General features: G+C 56.8%; 1 protein-coding gene across 1 annotated transcript; it reads right to left on the bottom strand.

Annotated features, from left to right (window-relative positions):
* Window positions 1-4,241: 4,241 nt before the first annotated feature.
* Window positions 4,242-12,619, bottom strand: SLC39A13 (solute carrier family 39 member 13). Its single transcript, XM_055424072.2, is given in 12 exon segments — window positions 4,242-5,427; window positions 5,520-5,630; window positions 5,632-5,646; window positions 5,648-5,774; window positions 5,777-5,921; window positions 6,239-6,289; window positions 6,883-6,972; window positions 7,063-7,167; window positions 7,836-7,960; window positions 8,187-8,300; window positions 10,454-10,762; window positions 12,311-12,619. Coding segments are annotated over 11 exon segments (1,260 nt in total). The 5' UTR covers window positions 10,755-10,762; window positions 12,311-12,619; the 3' UTR covers window positions 4,242-5,351.
* Between the last annotated feature and the right edge of the window lie 5,439 nt (window positions 12,620-18,058).

Below are 18,058 nucleotides of genomic sequence, written 5' to 3'. Positions count from 1 at the left end.
TTACAGTAATCCAAGCCTATGCCCCAACCAGTAACGCTGAAGAAGCCGAAGTTGAACGGTTCTATGAAGACCTACAACACCTTTTGGAACTAACACCCAAAAAAGATGTCCTTTTCATTATAGGGGACTGGAATGCAAAAGTAGGAAGTCAAGAGGTACCTGGAGTAACAGGCAAATTTGGTCTTGGAGCACGGAATGAAGCAGGGCAAAGGCTAATAGAGTTTTGCCAAGAGAACACACTAGTCACAGCAAACACCCTCTTCAAACAACACAAGAGAAGACTCTACACATGGACATCACCAGATGGTTAACGCTGAAATCAGATTGATTATATTCTTTGCAGCCAAAGATGGGGACGCTCTGTAGTTAGCAAAAACAAGACTAGGAGCTGACTGTGGCTCAGATCATGAACTCCTTATTGCCAAATTCAGACTTAAATTGAAGAAAGTAGGGAAAACCACTAGACCATTCAGATACGACCTAATCAAATCCCTAACGATTATACAGTGGAAGTGAGAAATAGATTTAAGGGACTAGATCTGATAGATAGAGTGCCTGATGAACTATGGACGGAGGTTCGTGACAATGTACAGGAGACCGGGATCAAGACCATCCCCATGGAAAAGAAATGCAAAAAAGCAAAATGGCTGTCTGAGGAGGCCTTACAAATAGCTGTGAAAAGAAGAGAAGTGAAAAGCAAAGGAGAAAAGGAAAGATATAAGCATCTGAATGCAGAGTTCCGAAGAATAGCAAGGAGAGATAAGAAAGTCTTCCTCAGCGATCAATGCAAAGAAATAGAAGAAAACAACAGAATGGGAAAGACTAGAGATCTCTTCGGGAAAATTAGAGATAGCAAGGGAACATTTCATGCAAAGATGGGCTCGATAAAGGACAGAAATAGTATGGACCTAACAGAAGCAGATGTTAAGAAGAGGTGGCAAGAATACACAGAAGAACTGTACAAAAAAGATCTTCATGACCAAGATAATCACGATGGCATGATCACTCACCTAGAGCCAGACATCTTGGAATGTGAAGTCAAGTGGGCCTTAGAAAGTATCACTACGAACAAAGCTAGTGGAGGCGATGGAATTCCAGTTGAGCTATTTCAAATCCTGAAAGATGATGCTGTGAAAGTGCTGCACTCAATATGCCAGCAAATTTGGAAAACTCAGCAGTGGCCACAGGACTGGAAAAGGTCAGTCTTCATTCCAATCCCAAAGAAAGGCAATGCCAAAGAATGCTCAAACTACCACTCAATTGCACTCATCTCACACGCTAGTAAAGTCATGCTCAAAATTCTCCAAGCCAGGCTTCAGCAATATGTGAACCGTGAACTTCCAGATGTTCAAGCAGGTTTTAGAAAAGGCAGAGGCACCAGAGATCAAATTGCCAACATTCACTGGATCATGGAGAAAGCAAGAGAGTTCCAGAAAAACATCTATTTCTGCTTCATTGACTATGCCAAAGCCTTTGACTATGTGGATCACAATAAACTGTGGAATATTCTGAGAGATGGGAATACCAGACCACCTGACCTGCCTCTTGAGAAACCTATATGCAGGTCAGGAGGCAACAGTTAGAACTGGACATGGAATAACAGACTGGTTCCAAATAGGAAAAGGAGTACGTCAAGGTTGTATATTGTCACCCTGCTTACTTATGTGCAGAGTACATCATGAGAAATGCTGGGCTGGAAGAAGCCCAAGCTGGAATCAAGATTGCCGGGAGAAATATCAATAATCTCAGATATGTAGATGACACCACCCTTATGGCAGAAAATGAAGAGGAACTCAAAAGCCTCTTGATAAAAGTGAAAGAGGAGAGTGAAAAGGTTGGCTTGAAGCCCAACATTCAGAAAACGAAGATCATGGCATCTGGTCCCATCACTTAATGGGAAATAGATGGGGAAACAGTGAAAACAGTGTCAGACTTTATTTTTTTGGGGCTCCAAAATCACTTCGGATGCTGATCGCAGCCATGAAATTAAAAGACGCTTACTCCTTGGAAGGAAAGTTATGACCAACCTAGATAGCATATTAAAAAGCAGAGATATTACCTTGCCAACAAAGGTCCGTCTAGCAAAGGTTATGGTTTTTCCAGTGGTCATCTATGGATGTGAGAGTTGGACTGTGAAGAAAGCTGAGGGCTGAAGAATTGATGCTTTTGAACTGTGGTGCTGGAGAAGACTCTTGAGAGTCCCTTGGACTGCAAGGAGATCCAACCAGTCCATCCTAAAGGAGATCAGTCCTGGGTGTTCATTGGAAGGCTTGATGCTAAAGCTGAAACTCCAGTACTTTGGCCACCTCATGCGACGAGTTGACTCATTGGAAAAGACTCTGATGCTGGGAGGGATTGGGGGCGGGAGGAGAAGGGGACGACAGAGAATGAGATGGCTGGATGGCATCACCAACTCGATGGACATGAGTTTGAGTGAACTCTGAGAATTGGTGATGGACAGGGAGGCCTGGCGTGCTGTGATTCATGGGGTTGCAGAGTTGGACACGACTGAGTGACTGAACTGAACTGAACTGAATCTCAGCCACCAGTTCAGTTCAGTCGCTCAGTCATGTCTGACTCTCTGCGACCCCATGAATCACAGCACGCCAGGTCTCCCTGTCCATCACCAACTCCCGGAGTTCACTCAAACTCATGTCCACAGAGTCGGTGATGCCATCCAGCCATCTATTTTATGGATGCATCTGAGCAACTGGGCCAAGACCACACAACTCTTAGATGGCACAGCCAGGGTTCAAACCCAGGACTGAGCGTAAAGCCTACCGTGTCGTAGTTAGCAGGTTTGACTGTCCCCTCAAACCCCACCAAACAGCCTGTTAAAACAGCAACCCTTTGAGAATGCCCTATCGGCTCTCACTTGCCCCCTGGCAAGAGTGCCTTACCATCGTTTCCCCATCCCCTCTGAGGGGCCATGCCCTCGATCCCAGAAGTGCTACTGACTGCCGGAGGCTCCTCCCTCTCCTGCTGCCTCCAGGCCGCCAGCCTGAGTCAGGATGCACCCCCACTGCGTGCTCCTTGGTGGTGGGTCCCACTGAATTCCAGCTCCACCCCGTTCCAGAGGAGCCCCAGCGCAGCCTCTAATGGGGCTCTGTCCCTCTCCTGGGCATCCCCACCTGAGTGAGGCCGCAGGCTTCTCATTGCTGACCTCGGAGCCCCCATCTGTAAATGGGACCTGACTGCCTGCGCACTGACGCCGCGCGCCTGCTGAGGGCTGGCAGGGGCTGGGGGGACAGCCCTGGCTTCCTCCGTTCCATCAGGCCTGGGCCCACCAGGCCCCGCTGTCACAATCAGGTAGAGCAGGTCCCTTTTCACTGAAGATAGTCAGAGCCAGGCCCTCCCCGCCAAGGAACCAGCTGACCTGGGCTTCACACCCTGAACCAGACTCCGTGATGCAGCGCAGAGGCGCTCCACCCAACAGCCTGCCGAAGGTGGGAGAGGAAGCCGGCTCCCTGCCCCCTTCTCCCAGGAAGCAGGGGCTCCCTGCCCCCTTCTCCCAGGAAGCCAGCTCCCTATCCCCCCTTCTCCCAGGAAGCAGGGGCTCCCTGCCCCCTTCTCCCAGGAAGCAGGGGCTCCCTACCCCCTTCTCCCAGGAAGCAGGGGCTCCCTGTCCCCCTTCTCCCAGGAAGCAGGGGCTCCCTGTACCCTTTCTCCCAGGAAGCAGGGGCTCCCTGCCCCCTTCTCCCAGGAAGCAGGGGCTCCCTGTACCCTTTCTCCCAGGAAGCAAGGGCTCCCTGCCCCCTTCTCCCAGGAAGCAGGGGCTCCCTGCCCCCTTCTCCCAGGAAGCAGCTCCTTCCCATGTCTGATGCTGGCTTTACTCAGCCTGTTCACTGGAGGGGAGGGTGTGGTTTAGAATAAAGATCTCATTTTTCCTTTTTTAACAAAAAATAACTTCATGGAGGCCAAACCTGGAGATGACTTTGTGGGTGGAGCCCCCTCCCGTGGTGAAGTTACTCAGGCCAGGCTGGGAAGAAGCCCTTGGTTTGCAGGTCTGCGAGGACACCAGCCTTGGGGGTGATGGGCTATAATGGCCTAGAACCAGGCTTGTTTTATTGACATAAAAAGCTAACAACAGAACAAGCCAGGGAAATGTGGAATGTTTATGCCCTGTTCTGAGAAGTAGCTCAAAAGTAAGAGCAGAAAGGCTGGAAGGCGGGGATGGCGGGCTGGACAACCTGCAGGAGCCAGGGCGCGCAGAGCAGTCAACCTGGCGAGGACACAGGGTGTGCAGCACAGAGGCAGCCAGTTCGTGTATATTTATTTGCATCTCATCTATACAACAGGTTATTTACAGATATAAACGGAACCACAGCAAAACTGCTATGAAACTGCTCAGCCCCTTCTGTCCTCCTGACGCCCAGGCCGAGCGGCGGGGCTGGAGCCTGGCTGTGGAGCAGGCCAGCTGAGTACCTGGGCGTCAGCCAAGGGAAATAGCTGGGGATTATGGCTTCAGCATTCTCCCAGAGCACATTCCTGAGTGCTGACAACGCTAGCCCTTGCCACCCCCGCCCAGCCCCACCCGCGGCGGCCGGGGAAGGGGGCCATGTCGGGGGCGGGCGGCCACCATTCCCCATCTTCCTGCTCCCAGAGTGTCTGCCAGACCCCGGGTTGGCAGGAGCACCCGAGTGGACAGGGAGGACGCCGGCCCGGGGCTGCTCACTGCCCTGCTGGCTGCCGTTTGGCAGCTGGAGGTGGCAAGAGCTGCCGTTGCTGCCAGGGAGCGTTCGCAGCGGGGGGAACAGGAGCCGGCCCAGGGCTGACGGGGAACAGGTCTTAGAAAGCATCTACCAGCTCCGCGCTGGGTGCAGTAGGACTGTCAGCGCTGAGTGGAGCCGGGGGCGAAGCACCTGCCTCTCCTCTCTTTGGCCTTGGAGCTGGTGGAGGGAGGAGCTGGCCACAGCCGAGAAAAGGTGCCCCAGCCTTGGTCCCTGGCTGCTCGGAGCCGGGTGCATGCGCCCAGGGGCTTCCCCCTGAGGCCTCGGCGGGGGACAGCATTGGGGCTCGCTGCAGGCCTGGCTCCTTGGGCAGCTCACTCCTCCCGGCGGCGTGCGCAGAGGCCTCTCTGCTCGGGACCAGCGTTCCCGGGCCTCACTGCTGACTCCGGGGTGCAAGCCCATAGGGTGGCAGGGGGAGAAGACCACAGTGGGCGGGCCCGGGCGTCAGGGATCACAGTGTCGGCCTCGTGCACACCTCTGGTCACATGCACACCACACACACCCCACCCTCTTGTTGGGCTGGAGGCACACTCGCTCTCTGACACACGCACACTCACACACATGGTCACAGAGTGAATCCGAGTCTCTTATTGCTGTGCAGGGGTGGGGTGCCGGGGACGGTCACTCCACGAAGACCGAGAACAGCGCCATCGCCACGATGCCCGCGCAGAGCAGAAGCACCTGCTGCAGGGAGCGCCTGCAGGGGGAGAGGGCCGGGACTCAGGGGCCGCACGGGCCGGCGGGCAGCGGGCAGGGGCCTGCCAACAGCAGTGCCGGCGGGCAGCTCACCACGGATCGTCTTCCTCCAGGAGGTCGGGCAGCACGTTCACCAGGGCGATGTGGAGAAAGCCGCCAGCGGTGAAGGGCAGGATCCAGGCCACTGTCTCCTCTGCAGCGGGGAGGAGCCCTGACTGGCTGGGGGGCCGGGTGGCCATGTGTACCGACTGCCCCCCTCCCGCGAGGCGGACCTGGGTAGCCGGGCTTGGATACCCAGGTCAGGGCGGCCATGCCCTTCGGCTGGGGCCCCTCTGCAGACTGCCATCCCCCCACGCCCGTACCTACTCCCTTGGGAGACTGCGCGCAGATGGCGAAGCAGGCACCCAGCAGGCCCCCCAGTGCCGTTGACAGCTGAAGCTTGGCTGCGCTCCATCGGTCAAAGCCGGCCCGGAGCAAGATGGCAAAGTCGCCCACCTGAGGGGAGGTCCAGACGATCACTCTGGGCCCCGGGGGGGCCAGACGCCCTGAGCATCTCAGGTGTGGGCGGGTCCACCGAGCCCCCAGCAGCAGCCCCATTGCTGGGAACCCTGGCCCACATCCCCTCTGATGGGCCCCCAGTCCCAAGGAGGTTGGAGCGTGGCTGCAATGGTGGCTGCAGCCTGAGGAGGCTGAGCAGCCCCAGGTCTCTGGTGCAGCCCTCCCAGCCAACCACAGCTGGGCAGTCCCACCCAAAGTACCCCCCAGCAGCTGCACACCCCCATGGCTGATCATGGGGACCCTGTGGCACTCACCTCATGGGGGATCTCATGCAGGAGGATGGCCATGGTGGTCAGGAGCCCGATCTGCAGGGAGGGGAGTGTGTGTGGGGGTCTGTGCTGAGGGCACCCACCTGTCCACCCATCCTGCCAGTACCTGGCAGGACCTCTGGGTGCCCTGGCTGGACACTGTTTGGCTACTAGAAATACAGCAGTGAATAAAACAGATCAGGAAACTGCCCTCAAGAAGCTAACAGTCTGACAGGGGCCATGGGGACCGGATGGACTGTGTGCCATGGGACACGAGGGGCCTGAAGGAGGAGAGTGGGAGAAAGAACACTCCAAGCAGAGGCAGCAGCGAGGAGGAAGCCACAAGAGGGGGACGAGGTGGGCCAGTTCAAGGGCAGACAGACCTCGGGGCCCCAGCATAGAGGGCAGAGGGAGGAGGAGTGGGCAGAAGCAACTAGAAGCAGGCAGGGGCCGAGTCTAGCAGCTTGGCTGAGGCCCGTGGTCCCAACGAGGAGTGTTTGCAGTAAGGAGGCTGGAACAAGGTGCTGGGTGCAGGGAGCGTGGGGGCACCAGACTGGAGGCGGCCTCCGGAGGCAGGGTAGCCTGGTCAGTGCGGGCCCTGCATGCCCATCATGATGGCCTGCCCCGCCACCCGCCCCAGCCTCACTCACCTTCTTGCTCACGAGGAAGCTGGCAGCCACGGCTAGCCCGTGGGTGAAGTTGTCTATGGTGTTGGCCAGCAGGTTGAGGTAGCCGCTGACCTGGGTGAGGAGGGACAGGGTTGGGCTGAGCCAGGCCGGCCACTCGGGGTGGGGCAGCTGTAGGAGGGGGGCCCCGAGCGGGCCACTCACTTTGATGTTCCGGACCATGGCGCTCAGGCCAGGCTCTGCAGCCGGCTGGGCCAGATAGTGGCCTCCATTGAGCGCGGCAGCAGCTGCGGGCTCTTTGCTCGGGGCCTAGGGCCAGGAGAAGGGGGGAGAGGTGACATTAGATGCCCCCCACTCGGCCAGGGTAAACAGAAAGGAAGTGAGAGATGGAGGAGACAGGGGAGACCCCTTTCATCTGGCTAGACTGCTGCTCAACTAGCCGGGTGACCCCAGACCCAACAGGCCCTCTGCCTTCCACACTGCGGTCACTGTCATCCACGGGGACAAGTCACGGCAGGGCCTGGGGCCCGGATCCTTCCAGACAAGCTGGCCCAGCCTCCCAGAGCTCCCAGGAAAGGGCTGAGAGATCCTCTTTTTTTAGGGCTTGACTCAAAACCTGAATATTCACTGGAAGGGCTGATGCTGAAGCTGAAACCGCAATACTTTGGCCACCTGATGCGAAGAACTGACTCACTGGAAAAGACTCTGATGCTGGGAAAGACTGAGGGTGGGAGGAGAAGGGGACGACAGAGGATGAGACGGCTGGATGGCATCACTGACTCGATGGACATGAGTTTAGGTGGAGCCCGGGAGTTGGTGATGGACAGGAGGCCTGGCGTGCTGCAGTCTGTGGGGTCACGAAGAGTCGGACACGACTGAGGGACTGAACTGCACTGACTCAAAACCTGGGCCTCCAGGCCCTAGCACCACCACGGAGTGAAGGCTGAGCTGTGTGGGCTCTGGAGTTCGGGGCTCACCTGGCTGGCCTCCTCCTTCCCCTTGCTGTCCAAGAACAACTTCTCCAACACCAGGAAGGTCAGGAAGCCAGCAATGACCCACAGGCCCAGTTGCTGTTGCTGCTGCAGGCTCTGCCCCTCACCACCTGCAGGGGGCAGCACTGACAAGCCAGGCCAAGACAGGGCCACAGATCCGGGGCAGGGAACCCCCCCACTGGAACCCGGGCACTGGGACCGTGACAGATGTCCAGGAACCCCTCTCCCAGTCATTCTGCAGAGTGAGCAGGGCCTAGGCCATTCCTGGGGCTGGGCACCAGCTCCCACCCACTGCCCACCACCCTCCTGGGCCCCCCACCCTGTGGCCTCACTCACCAGAGCTGGCGCTGTTCGCGTAGGCCCACGCCTCAGGGAGCAGGTGGAGAAACACGTTGCCCAGAAGTCCTCCCAAGGCAAAGCTGAGCAGCTGTTTCAGGCGCCGTGCCCCAGCTACAAGGCAGAGATGCAGGACCTGGGAACCGAGGCCAGAGTCCCCGTCCTGACCCGTTCCCCACCCAGCTTACTGGGCTCCCAGTGTGACCCCAACCAGACTGCAGGTCTCTGGGAGGCTGGACGCGGGCTTCTGGCCTTCCTGCGCCCCCAGCCTCCAGTCCCAGTGGGGCTGGTGTTCAGCAGGCATTCACCGCGTCCTGCAGGATGCCTGTGGAGCCACTACTGCTCCAGGGCCAAGAGACCAGACAGGTCCCAGCTCCCAAAGCCAGCAGCTGCTAAGTCTGGGCAGATTACTTCCAGGACTCAGTCACATCATCTGTAAACTGGGGACAATTGTATCTATCTGACAGTGAGTGACCTTGAGGAAATTAAATGACAACATGTACAGGAAATGCTTATTAAAGAGGAGTTTTTCTCTTCTCAGTCACTGATAACTCTCAGCGAAGTGGCAGAGATCTGACAACTTGTGCAGCCTTAGAATACCCAGAGTTGGAAGTGCCCTAAAGGGGCCATCTCGAAACCCTTGGTTCAATAGACACCTGAGGCCCAGAGGGAAAGGTGGCTTGGTGGTGGGGGTATGATCCCCGGGTAGCTACTGCTTCCAAGCTGTGCGACCTTGGGCTCCTCAAAGAGCTTCTCTGTGCCTGTGCGTCCCCATCTGTAAAATGGAGCTAACAATCCAAGTCCTCCCTAGGCTGACCCCACAGGGACGCTATGACAGTGGCAGGAGCGTCGGGCCTGAAGAGGGCTGTGTTCACAGCTGCAGTGCCAGCCCCCAGCCCAGTGCCCAGCACGGCTGTGTGCATAACCATCTGCTGAATGAACAGGTCCTAAGCCTGGCAGGCAGCAGAAGTCCCTGGGGGACCCTCACTTCAAAGGTTCCCAGGGCTGGTCCAGAACTTCCACGGCATTGTCCTGGCTGCGGGTGACAGGCACCTGCATCTTTGGGGCTCCCCATCTGATCCTGTTTCTCTTCCATCACAGCATGTCACCATGGACACGTGCACACGGTAGGAAGGGAAAGCCAAGGAAAGCCCTCTGCCACGTCTGCGCCCACCTGCCAGGTGCCCTCCCCAGAGGAGGCGGGCTGCCAGCCTCTCCGTGTTCCAGAGAAAGCCACCCTGGGGGCTCTGGGTCTGAGCACCCTTTTGCACGCGGGAAGGGGGCTGAAGCAAGAGGCGGCGCTTTGTACGGGGCACAGGCTGGTGAACATGGAGCCCCTTCCCAGCGCCGAGCAGTCTCTTTTCCATGTTACCTGCTTAATTTATGTGCCGTGCTCCATGGCCCAACTTGGGCCCACCACCCCCACCCTTGCAGGGGTCGCCGTGGCACCACCTGCCACACGAAGCCAGTCTCACTGTGGTCGGAGCCCGGGACGCGAGCCTGCACACTCCACGACTAAGCGTGGTTGAGACAGCAAGGAAACTCTGGCCAGAGGCGACACGTAGTCCCACTGCTCATTAGGTCTGTGTACAGCGTTTCGTGTATCACCCCAGAGGTATAACCTCAGGACGGTCTGAGTAGCAACCGTCTTCTGCGTCATCACACCCGCCCCATCTCAGTAAGACCCCAAGCCCGCTCCTCACTCGCTAAGTATGGTACAAGGTGACACTCAGGGGAGGCAGGTCTGCTTGTGTTCAAGAACCGCCTCCCCCAGGTCTGGAAGCCAGGGTGGACGAGATCCCCCAGGTTTTTAAGTGGCTAGGCAGCCTTCCAAGCGTTTTACCAGTATTAGTTCATTTAATCGTCACAATAACACCTATGAAATCGATAACTGTTATTATCTCCGTTTTTAAGGTTGGGACCTGAAGGCAGAGCCAAGTTAAGGAACTCACGCAATACTACACAAAGTGGCAGAGCCAAGCTTTGAACCCCAGGCAGCCTGGCGTCCCATTTCCAGCCTTGCTTCCCACTTCGCACTGAACCTTTGCTGACGTTCATCTTTCAGAATAAACAGGTGTACAAACGGATGAACTAATAAGCACAGCGCACCCGGCTCACTGGACCGCAGGGAAGAACTGGACTTGGTCCAGTCCTCTACCTCAGACACGCTGCCGCCTGGGACGAGACCCGGCTCTCCCAGGAAGGGCAGCGGCATGGTTCCCCGGCCACCTGCCACCCCCTGGGTGCCGGAGGGGGCAATCACTCACCTTCTGACCGCAGCGTGGTCCCCATCTCCAAGGGAATGACGAGCAGCGGGAAGACCCCGCTGAGCCCCACCATGAGCGAGCCCAGGAGGGAGCAGATCCACGTCTCCAGCCTCTCTCCACTCAGCAGGGCCCCCCAGGACTCACTCTCCTTATTGTCCAGGCGACAGGCCGCTGCTGGCCCCCGGCTCCAGAGGGCCTGCTGGGAGCCCCCAGCCCCTCCCAGGAGCTCCAGGGCCAGAGCTGCGAGGAAGAGGAGCTTCTGTCCCGCCATGCCAATGCCGGGGCAGGGACATCCAGGCATGCCACTTGCTGAAAGACACACAAAGGCCGCTGACGTGAGCAGCCACCCTTGGCCGCGCACCTGCTTACAAAACGTGGCGCCTGGACCCTCCCTGCGCTCCCAGCGGCCACGGCGCCCGCCTCCCCCAGGGCCTCCAAGGACCCCAGTGAGGGGTGCACAGAGCAACGGCACTCTGTTCCTCCACACCCCACTTCCAAGGACCACACGTTTCTTTTTCCCTTGGGAGCCAGTTCCAGGCTTTGTGTCAGCCTGTCCGCCTAAGGCTAAACTTTCCTTAATGACAGGGTGAGGTGCTGGCTGGGTTCCCTTCAGCCACCGGCAGGCCTGCCCGCCATCAGGGTGTCTGGCTGCCAAGGGAGAAAGCTTGGCTGCCGGGACGCGCCCCAGTGAGGACACCCCCAGGGGTGGTGGCCGGCGGCACTGTCTAGCTTGACGGGACGCGCTTAGGAAGTGCAAGTGGCAGGAGTCAGGAGCTGGGCTCGGTCAAGACCATCAGAGCTTCTTCCGAGGGAATGAGTCAATATCCCGGGGCCCGGAGACAGACAGGTGAGGTGAGGCTGAAGACAGAGGCTCCCTCAAGGCGAGCAGCCTCCCAGATGCACGGAGCACGGGCATCCAAGACCCACCCTTAACTCTGTGCTCCGGCCTAAAGCTGCTTGGCTTGAGGTGCTGTGTGCTTAGTCGCTCAGTCCTGTCGACTCTGCGACCCTGTGGACTGTAGCCCACCAGGCTCTTCTGTCCGTGGGGATTCTCCCGGCAAGAATACTGGAGTGGGCTGCCGTGCCCTCCTCGCCTGACTGCGGACAAGTCCCTAAAGCCCTTCTCTGAGCCCTTAGTCACCTCCTCCTCTGAGGGAGATCAGCATGGCCTCCCTCGCTTGGTCCTGAGGATGAGATGAGTTTGCCCGTCGGGTGAGCCTGCCTGGCATGGTGAAGGCACAGAGAGCCCTCCTCACGTTAAGGGGCAGCCCGAGTGTACCCAGCGGGCAGATCACAGGATCTGGATGTGAGTCAACCAAGAGGGAAGTTCAACCTGGAAACTCAGGCATGAGGTTTAAACGTGGTCTGCCCAGCTTCCAGCCGGCCGTGACCTTGAGCCAGTGGTGTCCTTGCCTCAGTTTCCTCATCTGCTGATGGAGGTGGGAGGGAGGGAAAGCAGCTGGAAGTGACGCTGGGGTCTGGGATCTCCAGGCCTTAACGGGACCCTGATGAAACCCACTGGGCTCCACTGGGGACCAAAAGCGGGGCTGCGGCCAGGAGGCCAGGCTTGGGAGGCAGAGGCGGGTCACGGTTGGAGGTGCGGGGCCCCAAGTGTGGAGCAGGAGATGGGGGAGACTCAGAGAGGACGAGGGAAGGGGGAAGCAAGGGCGGCAGCGTGGAGAGGGCGAGCCAAAGGCGGGTGCGGAGCGCGGAGAGGCGGGCACGACGCGTGGGGAGACAGAGAAGAGCCCAGGAAGTTCTGACTCCCGGGCGAGAGGCCCAGGTCTGGCCTGGGCAAGGGGAGCGGCAGAGTCCGTCCCGTCCGGGGCTCGGGCCCGGCGGCGGGCGGCCACTCACCGTGCGGCGGCGGCGGCGGCGGCGGCGCTCCGGGCGGCCCCGGCCATCCAGCTGCGGCCCCGCGCCCCGCCCCGGCCCTGCCCCGCCCGGCCCGGCGCGGCGCCCCGCTCCGCCCGCGCCCCGAGCGCCCCCAGCGCGCGGCCACGTCACACGGGGCCCGCCCGGAACCCGGCGCGCCGCGCGCCGCGGGGTCGCGGGGGGAGCGGCGGCAAGGGGCGCGCTTCCGCCGCGAGGCCGTGGGGGACCCAGGAGGCCGGCGCACTTCCGCTCGGGCCGGACCGGGCCCGGCGGCGGGCGGAAGTGGGAGCTCCGCGGGCCCCCGGCTCGGCCTGGCTGCGCGAGGGCGGAGGCGGCGGCCCCGCAGGGAGCGCGAGCGGCCGGGGGACCCGGGCTTGCGGGGCCCCGCCGCCGCTTCCCCTCTCGGGCGGCGGTGCCGGCCGCGGCCGCACGGGGGCGCGCTCGGCCGCCGGACGGCGCCGCCCCGGCCCGGGGGCCGGGTGTGCGGGGCGGGGGACGGCTGCCGCGCTCCCGCTCTGAGTCAGCCGGGCCTGGCTCCTCCAGGAGCCAGGGAAAGGGGAAGTGCCTGCCACAGGGAGGGGCCTAGCCTCGGGAACCTCAGAAGAGGGAATTTTATTCTTACTCATCGAATTATTTTTATGCTTTGGTTTTTCACTGGGAACCTCAAGCCTTTGTGTCCAGGGCTTGTAACCCTTTGGAGTCCAATGCACGGTGGCCCGCCGTTGCTGCTGGGTAACCTCCAAACCTTGGGGAGCAGAGATTCTATGCTTCCCTCACTTTAGACGAGGGCAGCAAACAGTAGCCTCATCATTATTCTAATTGCAGTTTAACTGAACGTGTATGATGTGCCATCCACTCTGCTCGTACAGTCTTTACTGAATCCTCGGGTCTGTCCCATTGAGGTGGGGACTGTCAGCTCAGGGTCGCACAGATGGCAGAAGCCCGATTCAAACCTGGGTGTCCCTGGACCCAGAATGTGAGAGCACCTCTCACTTGCAGGATCATGGGAATCTGGTTTGGCATTTCCACTTTTGCATTCTTCTTGGGGAATCAGCCAGGACCATATAATACTAGGAGGGGGCACTTGGGTGCTCCCTTGGGTAGAGATTGTGTCAGGAGTGGGAGTCTTCGAGCCTCTGACCCTCATCTGCTCCTGCGGTGGGTCCTTCAGCCGTCATGTGTCATTCTCTGTTCCCGGGGGCTCCGAGGGCACAGGGCTGTCACGTTCTACACCAGTTGCCCTATTCTACCTCACTCGCCCACGTTTGCCCTTCCTAGGCCCCCAACCATACCGTGGATCAGCTTTCCTCTGAAAGTCCTGTCTGCCTCATCCACCGGGCCTGCTGGGGTGCCCTCCTGTTCCACTTCCTGAGTTCTGAAGTGGAAACCCCAAGTTACTTACTTCGTAAAGGGAGGAAGACACTCAGGGATGCTGCTTTGGGATCTCTAAGATACCCTCCCCACCTATGCAAATCACTCCATCACATGCAAAGCACTTCACAATGTACAAATGATTTCACAATAACACAGTCAGCATTCCCGCCACTAGGAGCTGAGGACTGCTGGCCTCCAGTAAGGGGATGGGCAAGACCCAGTTAGAAACACCACATGCTGCCTTCTCTCTGCCCTTTCCTCTCTCTCGGACCGGAATTTCCATCATTAGACTCCCTAATGTACTGGGGGTTGGGATGAGACTCTGAAAAATGGTCATGAGCCGGAAGAGCCCAGGTAGAGTTCAGTGGGGGAACCAGTGTGTGGCTGTTAAAAATGGTGTTAGATCTGCCAGGGGTTTCCGGATGTGGACGAGTAAGAAAAGAGAAATATAGAAATACCTTTAAATATATCTGCTAGTTTAAACTTATGACAAGGAGGATGATTATAGGTGTATATATATATATATAAGCCCATGTATAATTATGAGTAAATAAAAACTAGAGAAAATCAAGTCTTCCCAGGCGGTCCAGTGGTTGAGATGCATGCTCCCAATGCAGGGGGCATGGGTTTGATCCCTGGTCGGGGAACTAAGATCCCACAGGCTGCAGCTAAGAGTTCTCATGCCACAACTAAAGATCCTGCATGCCGGGGCTTCCCTGGTGGTTCAGTGATAAAGAAACTACCTGTCAATGCAGGAGGCATGGGTTCGATCCCTGATCCGGAAAGTTGCGGTGAAGCAACTAAGGCAGGGTGCCACAACTATTGAGCCTGTGCTGTAGAGCCTGGGATCCACAACTACCGCGCCTGCACCCCACAAATACTGAAGCCTGTGGACACCTTGAGCCTGTGTGCCTCAAGAAGAGACGCCATGACAAAGAACTGCAACTAGAGAGTAGCCCTCGCTGGCCTCAACCAGAGAAAAGTCCCACGCAGCAACGAAGACCCAGGACAGCCAATAAGTAAAGTATTAAAAAAAAAAAGAATCCTGCAGGCCACAATGAAGATCAAAGATCCTGTGTGCTGCAAGTTAAGACGAGGGCACAGCCAAATTAATTAAATTTTAAAAAGAGAAAAAAATTTTAAAACATACATAGATAAAAAAGAAGGTATTACAGTAATGAACAGAGGGTGACACAGGGTGGGGGCCATGCCTTCCTCTCCTTGCTGATTACAGATGAATGGTTTCCAGCACATTTATCAATTGGTTTGGAGGCTTCAGGGACTGCCTGGGTTACGGCAGGGGGCCAACACACTCCAGCAGGGCAAGGTGAGCCTGGACACTGCTTTCTTTATGTTTGGTAGGCATATGGCACCCCGGGGTGGGGGTGGCTCAGACCAGTTTCTCTGATTTCACTGAGTTGCCCAGGGTCTGACTGTAACACGTTGTTCCTGGCTCTGGTACCTTTACCGGGGGGCATTTCTCAGCAGCCTCAGCCCCCTTACTCTGGAAGGTGGGGCTGCTCCTCACCGGGCGATGGCCGGCACTGCCCAGGCTCTGCCAACCCTCTCCTCCTGTGGCGGTCCGGGCTGGAGGCCCGGGGCTGGGCACCTTCCTCCTGCTTCCAGAGCGCGGCCTCTGTGAGAGAGCCAGCCTTCTCTGGGCTTTCCGAGGGGGCCTGCAGGGAGGCAGCAGTCGCTTGGAGAAGGGTGTCTGAGGCTCAGGGGGCCCAGGGTGAGGTGAGGCGGAGCCCAGGGCTCACCCGGGCCCCGCTGCTCTTACCGTGGGCTCCGGCTCTGCCTCTCCACACTGGACGTGCCCTTCTGGAACCCGCGACCCTAACTCTGTCTCAACTTGTTCTTCCCAGAGCAGCCTTAGCTCCCCTGTGAGTTCCTGGGGCGCTGTCTCCTCTGAATTTCCAAGCCTGGCTGACAGTGCCCCAGTGACTCCACCGAAGGCGCTCCCTGTGACCAGGCTCCCTCCCGCCCCGGCTCCGCCACCTGCAGCCCTGCCTCACTCCTTTCGTGTGGCCTCTCTGCCTCTACTGCCCGCTGTGACTCCCATCCCACCCGGCAGGCCCGCCCGGCCTTCCCCTTCCACCATCTCTGTTGATTGGAATCCAGCCTGTTTACAAGGCCGCCTCCTCTCTGAAGCCTTCTGAGTCTCTCCAGGCCCTCAGTGGTCGTGTCTTTGGAGCCCGGAGACCTGTCCCCTGAATACCCAGGGCTTCTCTACCCCCCCACCCTCCTCAGCCTCACCCCGCTGTGGGCTTCTGGAAAGAAAGACAAGCTTTTGCCAATTACCCTGAGGAGGAGTCTGTCCAAATCAATTTAATGCCTCCCTTACCCGCCTCCTGCCTATGTATATGTATCTTTATTTATTTGGCTGTGCCAGGTCTTCGTTGCAGCAAGTAGGACCTTAGTTCAGGCAAACAGGATCTTAGCTTCCCGACCAGGGACTGAACACACAGCCGGGAAGGCGGAGTCCTAAGTCCTGAATCACCCCATTCAATTCACGTTTATTCATAGATTTCCTTTCGTGTTACCCCGTTCAAATCCCATATATCTGCTTCCTTCTTGGGGGAACCTGAATTTTAACAATTCTTTTTTTATTTTTAATAAACATGAAAAAAAAGAAAAATAAACATGACAGGCAACATTCTGTCCAATCTGGCTTTTTTTATTAAATAAGGAAAATAGCTGTTTTCTTTTACATTATTCAGAATTTTTTCCTTACAATTGTTCTCATATAGGTCCTGCCTAACTAATAAACTGCAGTTCAGTTCAGTTGCTCAGTCGTGTCCAACTCTTTGCAACCCCATGGACTACAGCACACTTTCCTTCACCATCTCCCGGAGCTTGCTCAAACTCATGTCCATCAAGTTGGTGATGCCATGCAACCATCTCATCCTGTGTTATCCCCTTCTCCTCCTGCTTTAATAAGCTTACTTTTAAATACTTTATGTTTTGCAGGCAGTTAAAAGAATGTATTTCATGTTACATTTTAAATGTAGTACACAGGAAAGCAAATGATTTTTATGCACTCCTTTTGATACCTGGTAAGCCAACTACATTTTCTTACTGGCTCTGGTCAATTCTCAGTATTACTCTTGAGTCTTTTGGGTGGGTAATCACATCATCTCCTAATAACAAAAGTAGAAGGAAGGGACCCACATCATCTGTTGTAGAGATATGGTTTGGCTTGGTTTTGAACTTCATAGGAAGTATTTGGGGACTGGCTTTTTCCCTCAATGATATGGGTACTAAGGGCTTCCCTGGTGGCTCAGACAGTAAAGAATATGCCTGCAATGTTGTGACTTAGAAGCAGCAGCAGCAATGCAGGAGACCCGGCTTCACTCCCTGTGTCGGGAAGATCCCCTGGAGAAGGGAATGGCTACCTACTCTAGTATTCTTGCCTGGAGAATTCCATGGACAGAGGAGCCTGGCAGGCTATAGTCCATGGGGTCACAAAAGTCGGACAGGACTGAGCGGCTAACACTTTCATGGGTATTAAGATTGATTCACAATATTGGGAGAAGCTTGTTTACTTGCGCTGCTGAGCAAAGTGCTACTGTGTGAATGAGTCCTCTGTAACATACCCATTCTGTCTGTCAATTGGCATTTGGGATATTTCCTAGATGTTTGCTATTCAGGACAGTGCAGCTTTGAATGTTCCCTGTCTCTTGGAGCACATGCCAAAGTTTCTGCTGATTTTAGCCTGGAGGGGGATCTGCTGGGCTTTACAAGATAAGGCCAGATTGTTTTCCCCAGAGGTTGTCTGGCGTTGCACTCTGACTAACAGTGCTCTGGAGATCGCGAGGCCCCACCTCTTCTCCAACGTTTGGTGCTGCCAGTCTCGCTCATTTTTGCCCTTCACAGGGTGTAAAATAGCATCTTATTGTGGTCTTCATTTGCATTTCTCTCATTGCCAATGAGCTTGAGCATCCCTCAGATGTTGATTGGACAAACGTGTTTCTTTTGTAAAAAGGCCTGTTCATGTCTTATATCTGTTTTTCTGTTGCATGACTAGGGTTGGGTTTTTTTGTTTATTTTTTTCTCTATGGATTTGCAAGAGCCCTTTATGTATTTTTCACGAGTTGGACCTGGCAGACAGGCAGACGTCTCCTCCAGTTTGTGGCTTGCATTTCACTTTCTCTAAGGTGTCTCCACATCTCTCTTCCCTCCCACACCTGAGCCAGGGATGCGAGTGTGCGTGCGTGCGAGTGTGCGTGCGTGTGTGCACGCGGGCGCGTGTGTGTGTGGGGTGTGTGTGTGGGGGGGCTCCTGTCCCTCAGAACACCTTGCAGACCAACGCCACTGCCTCTCCTGCTCCCTGGGGCGTTAAGGGACCCCGGTCAC

This window comes from Moschus berezovskii, chromosome 14 (assembly GCF_049115385.1).
Source record: "Moschus berezovskii isolate FMDL1 chromosome 14, NW_MosBer_1.0, whole genome shotgun sequence".
Taxonomy (NCBI): domain Eukaryota; kingdom Metazoa; phylum Chordata; class Mammalia; order Artiodactyla; family Moschidae; genus Moschus; species Moschus berezovskii.
This window is presented reverse-complemented; position numbering and strand designations above follow the sequence as displayed.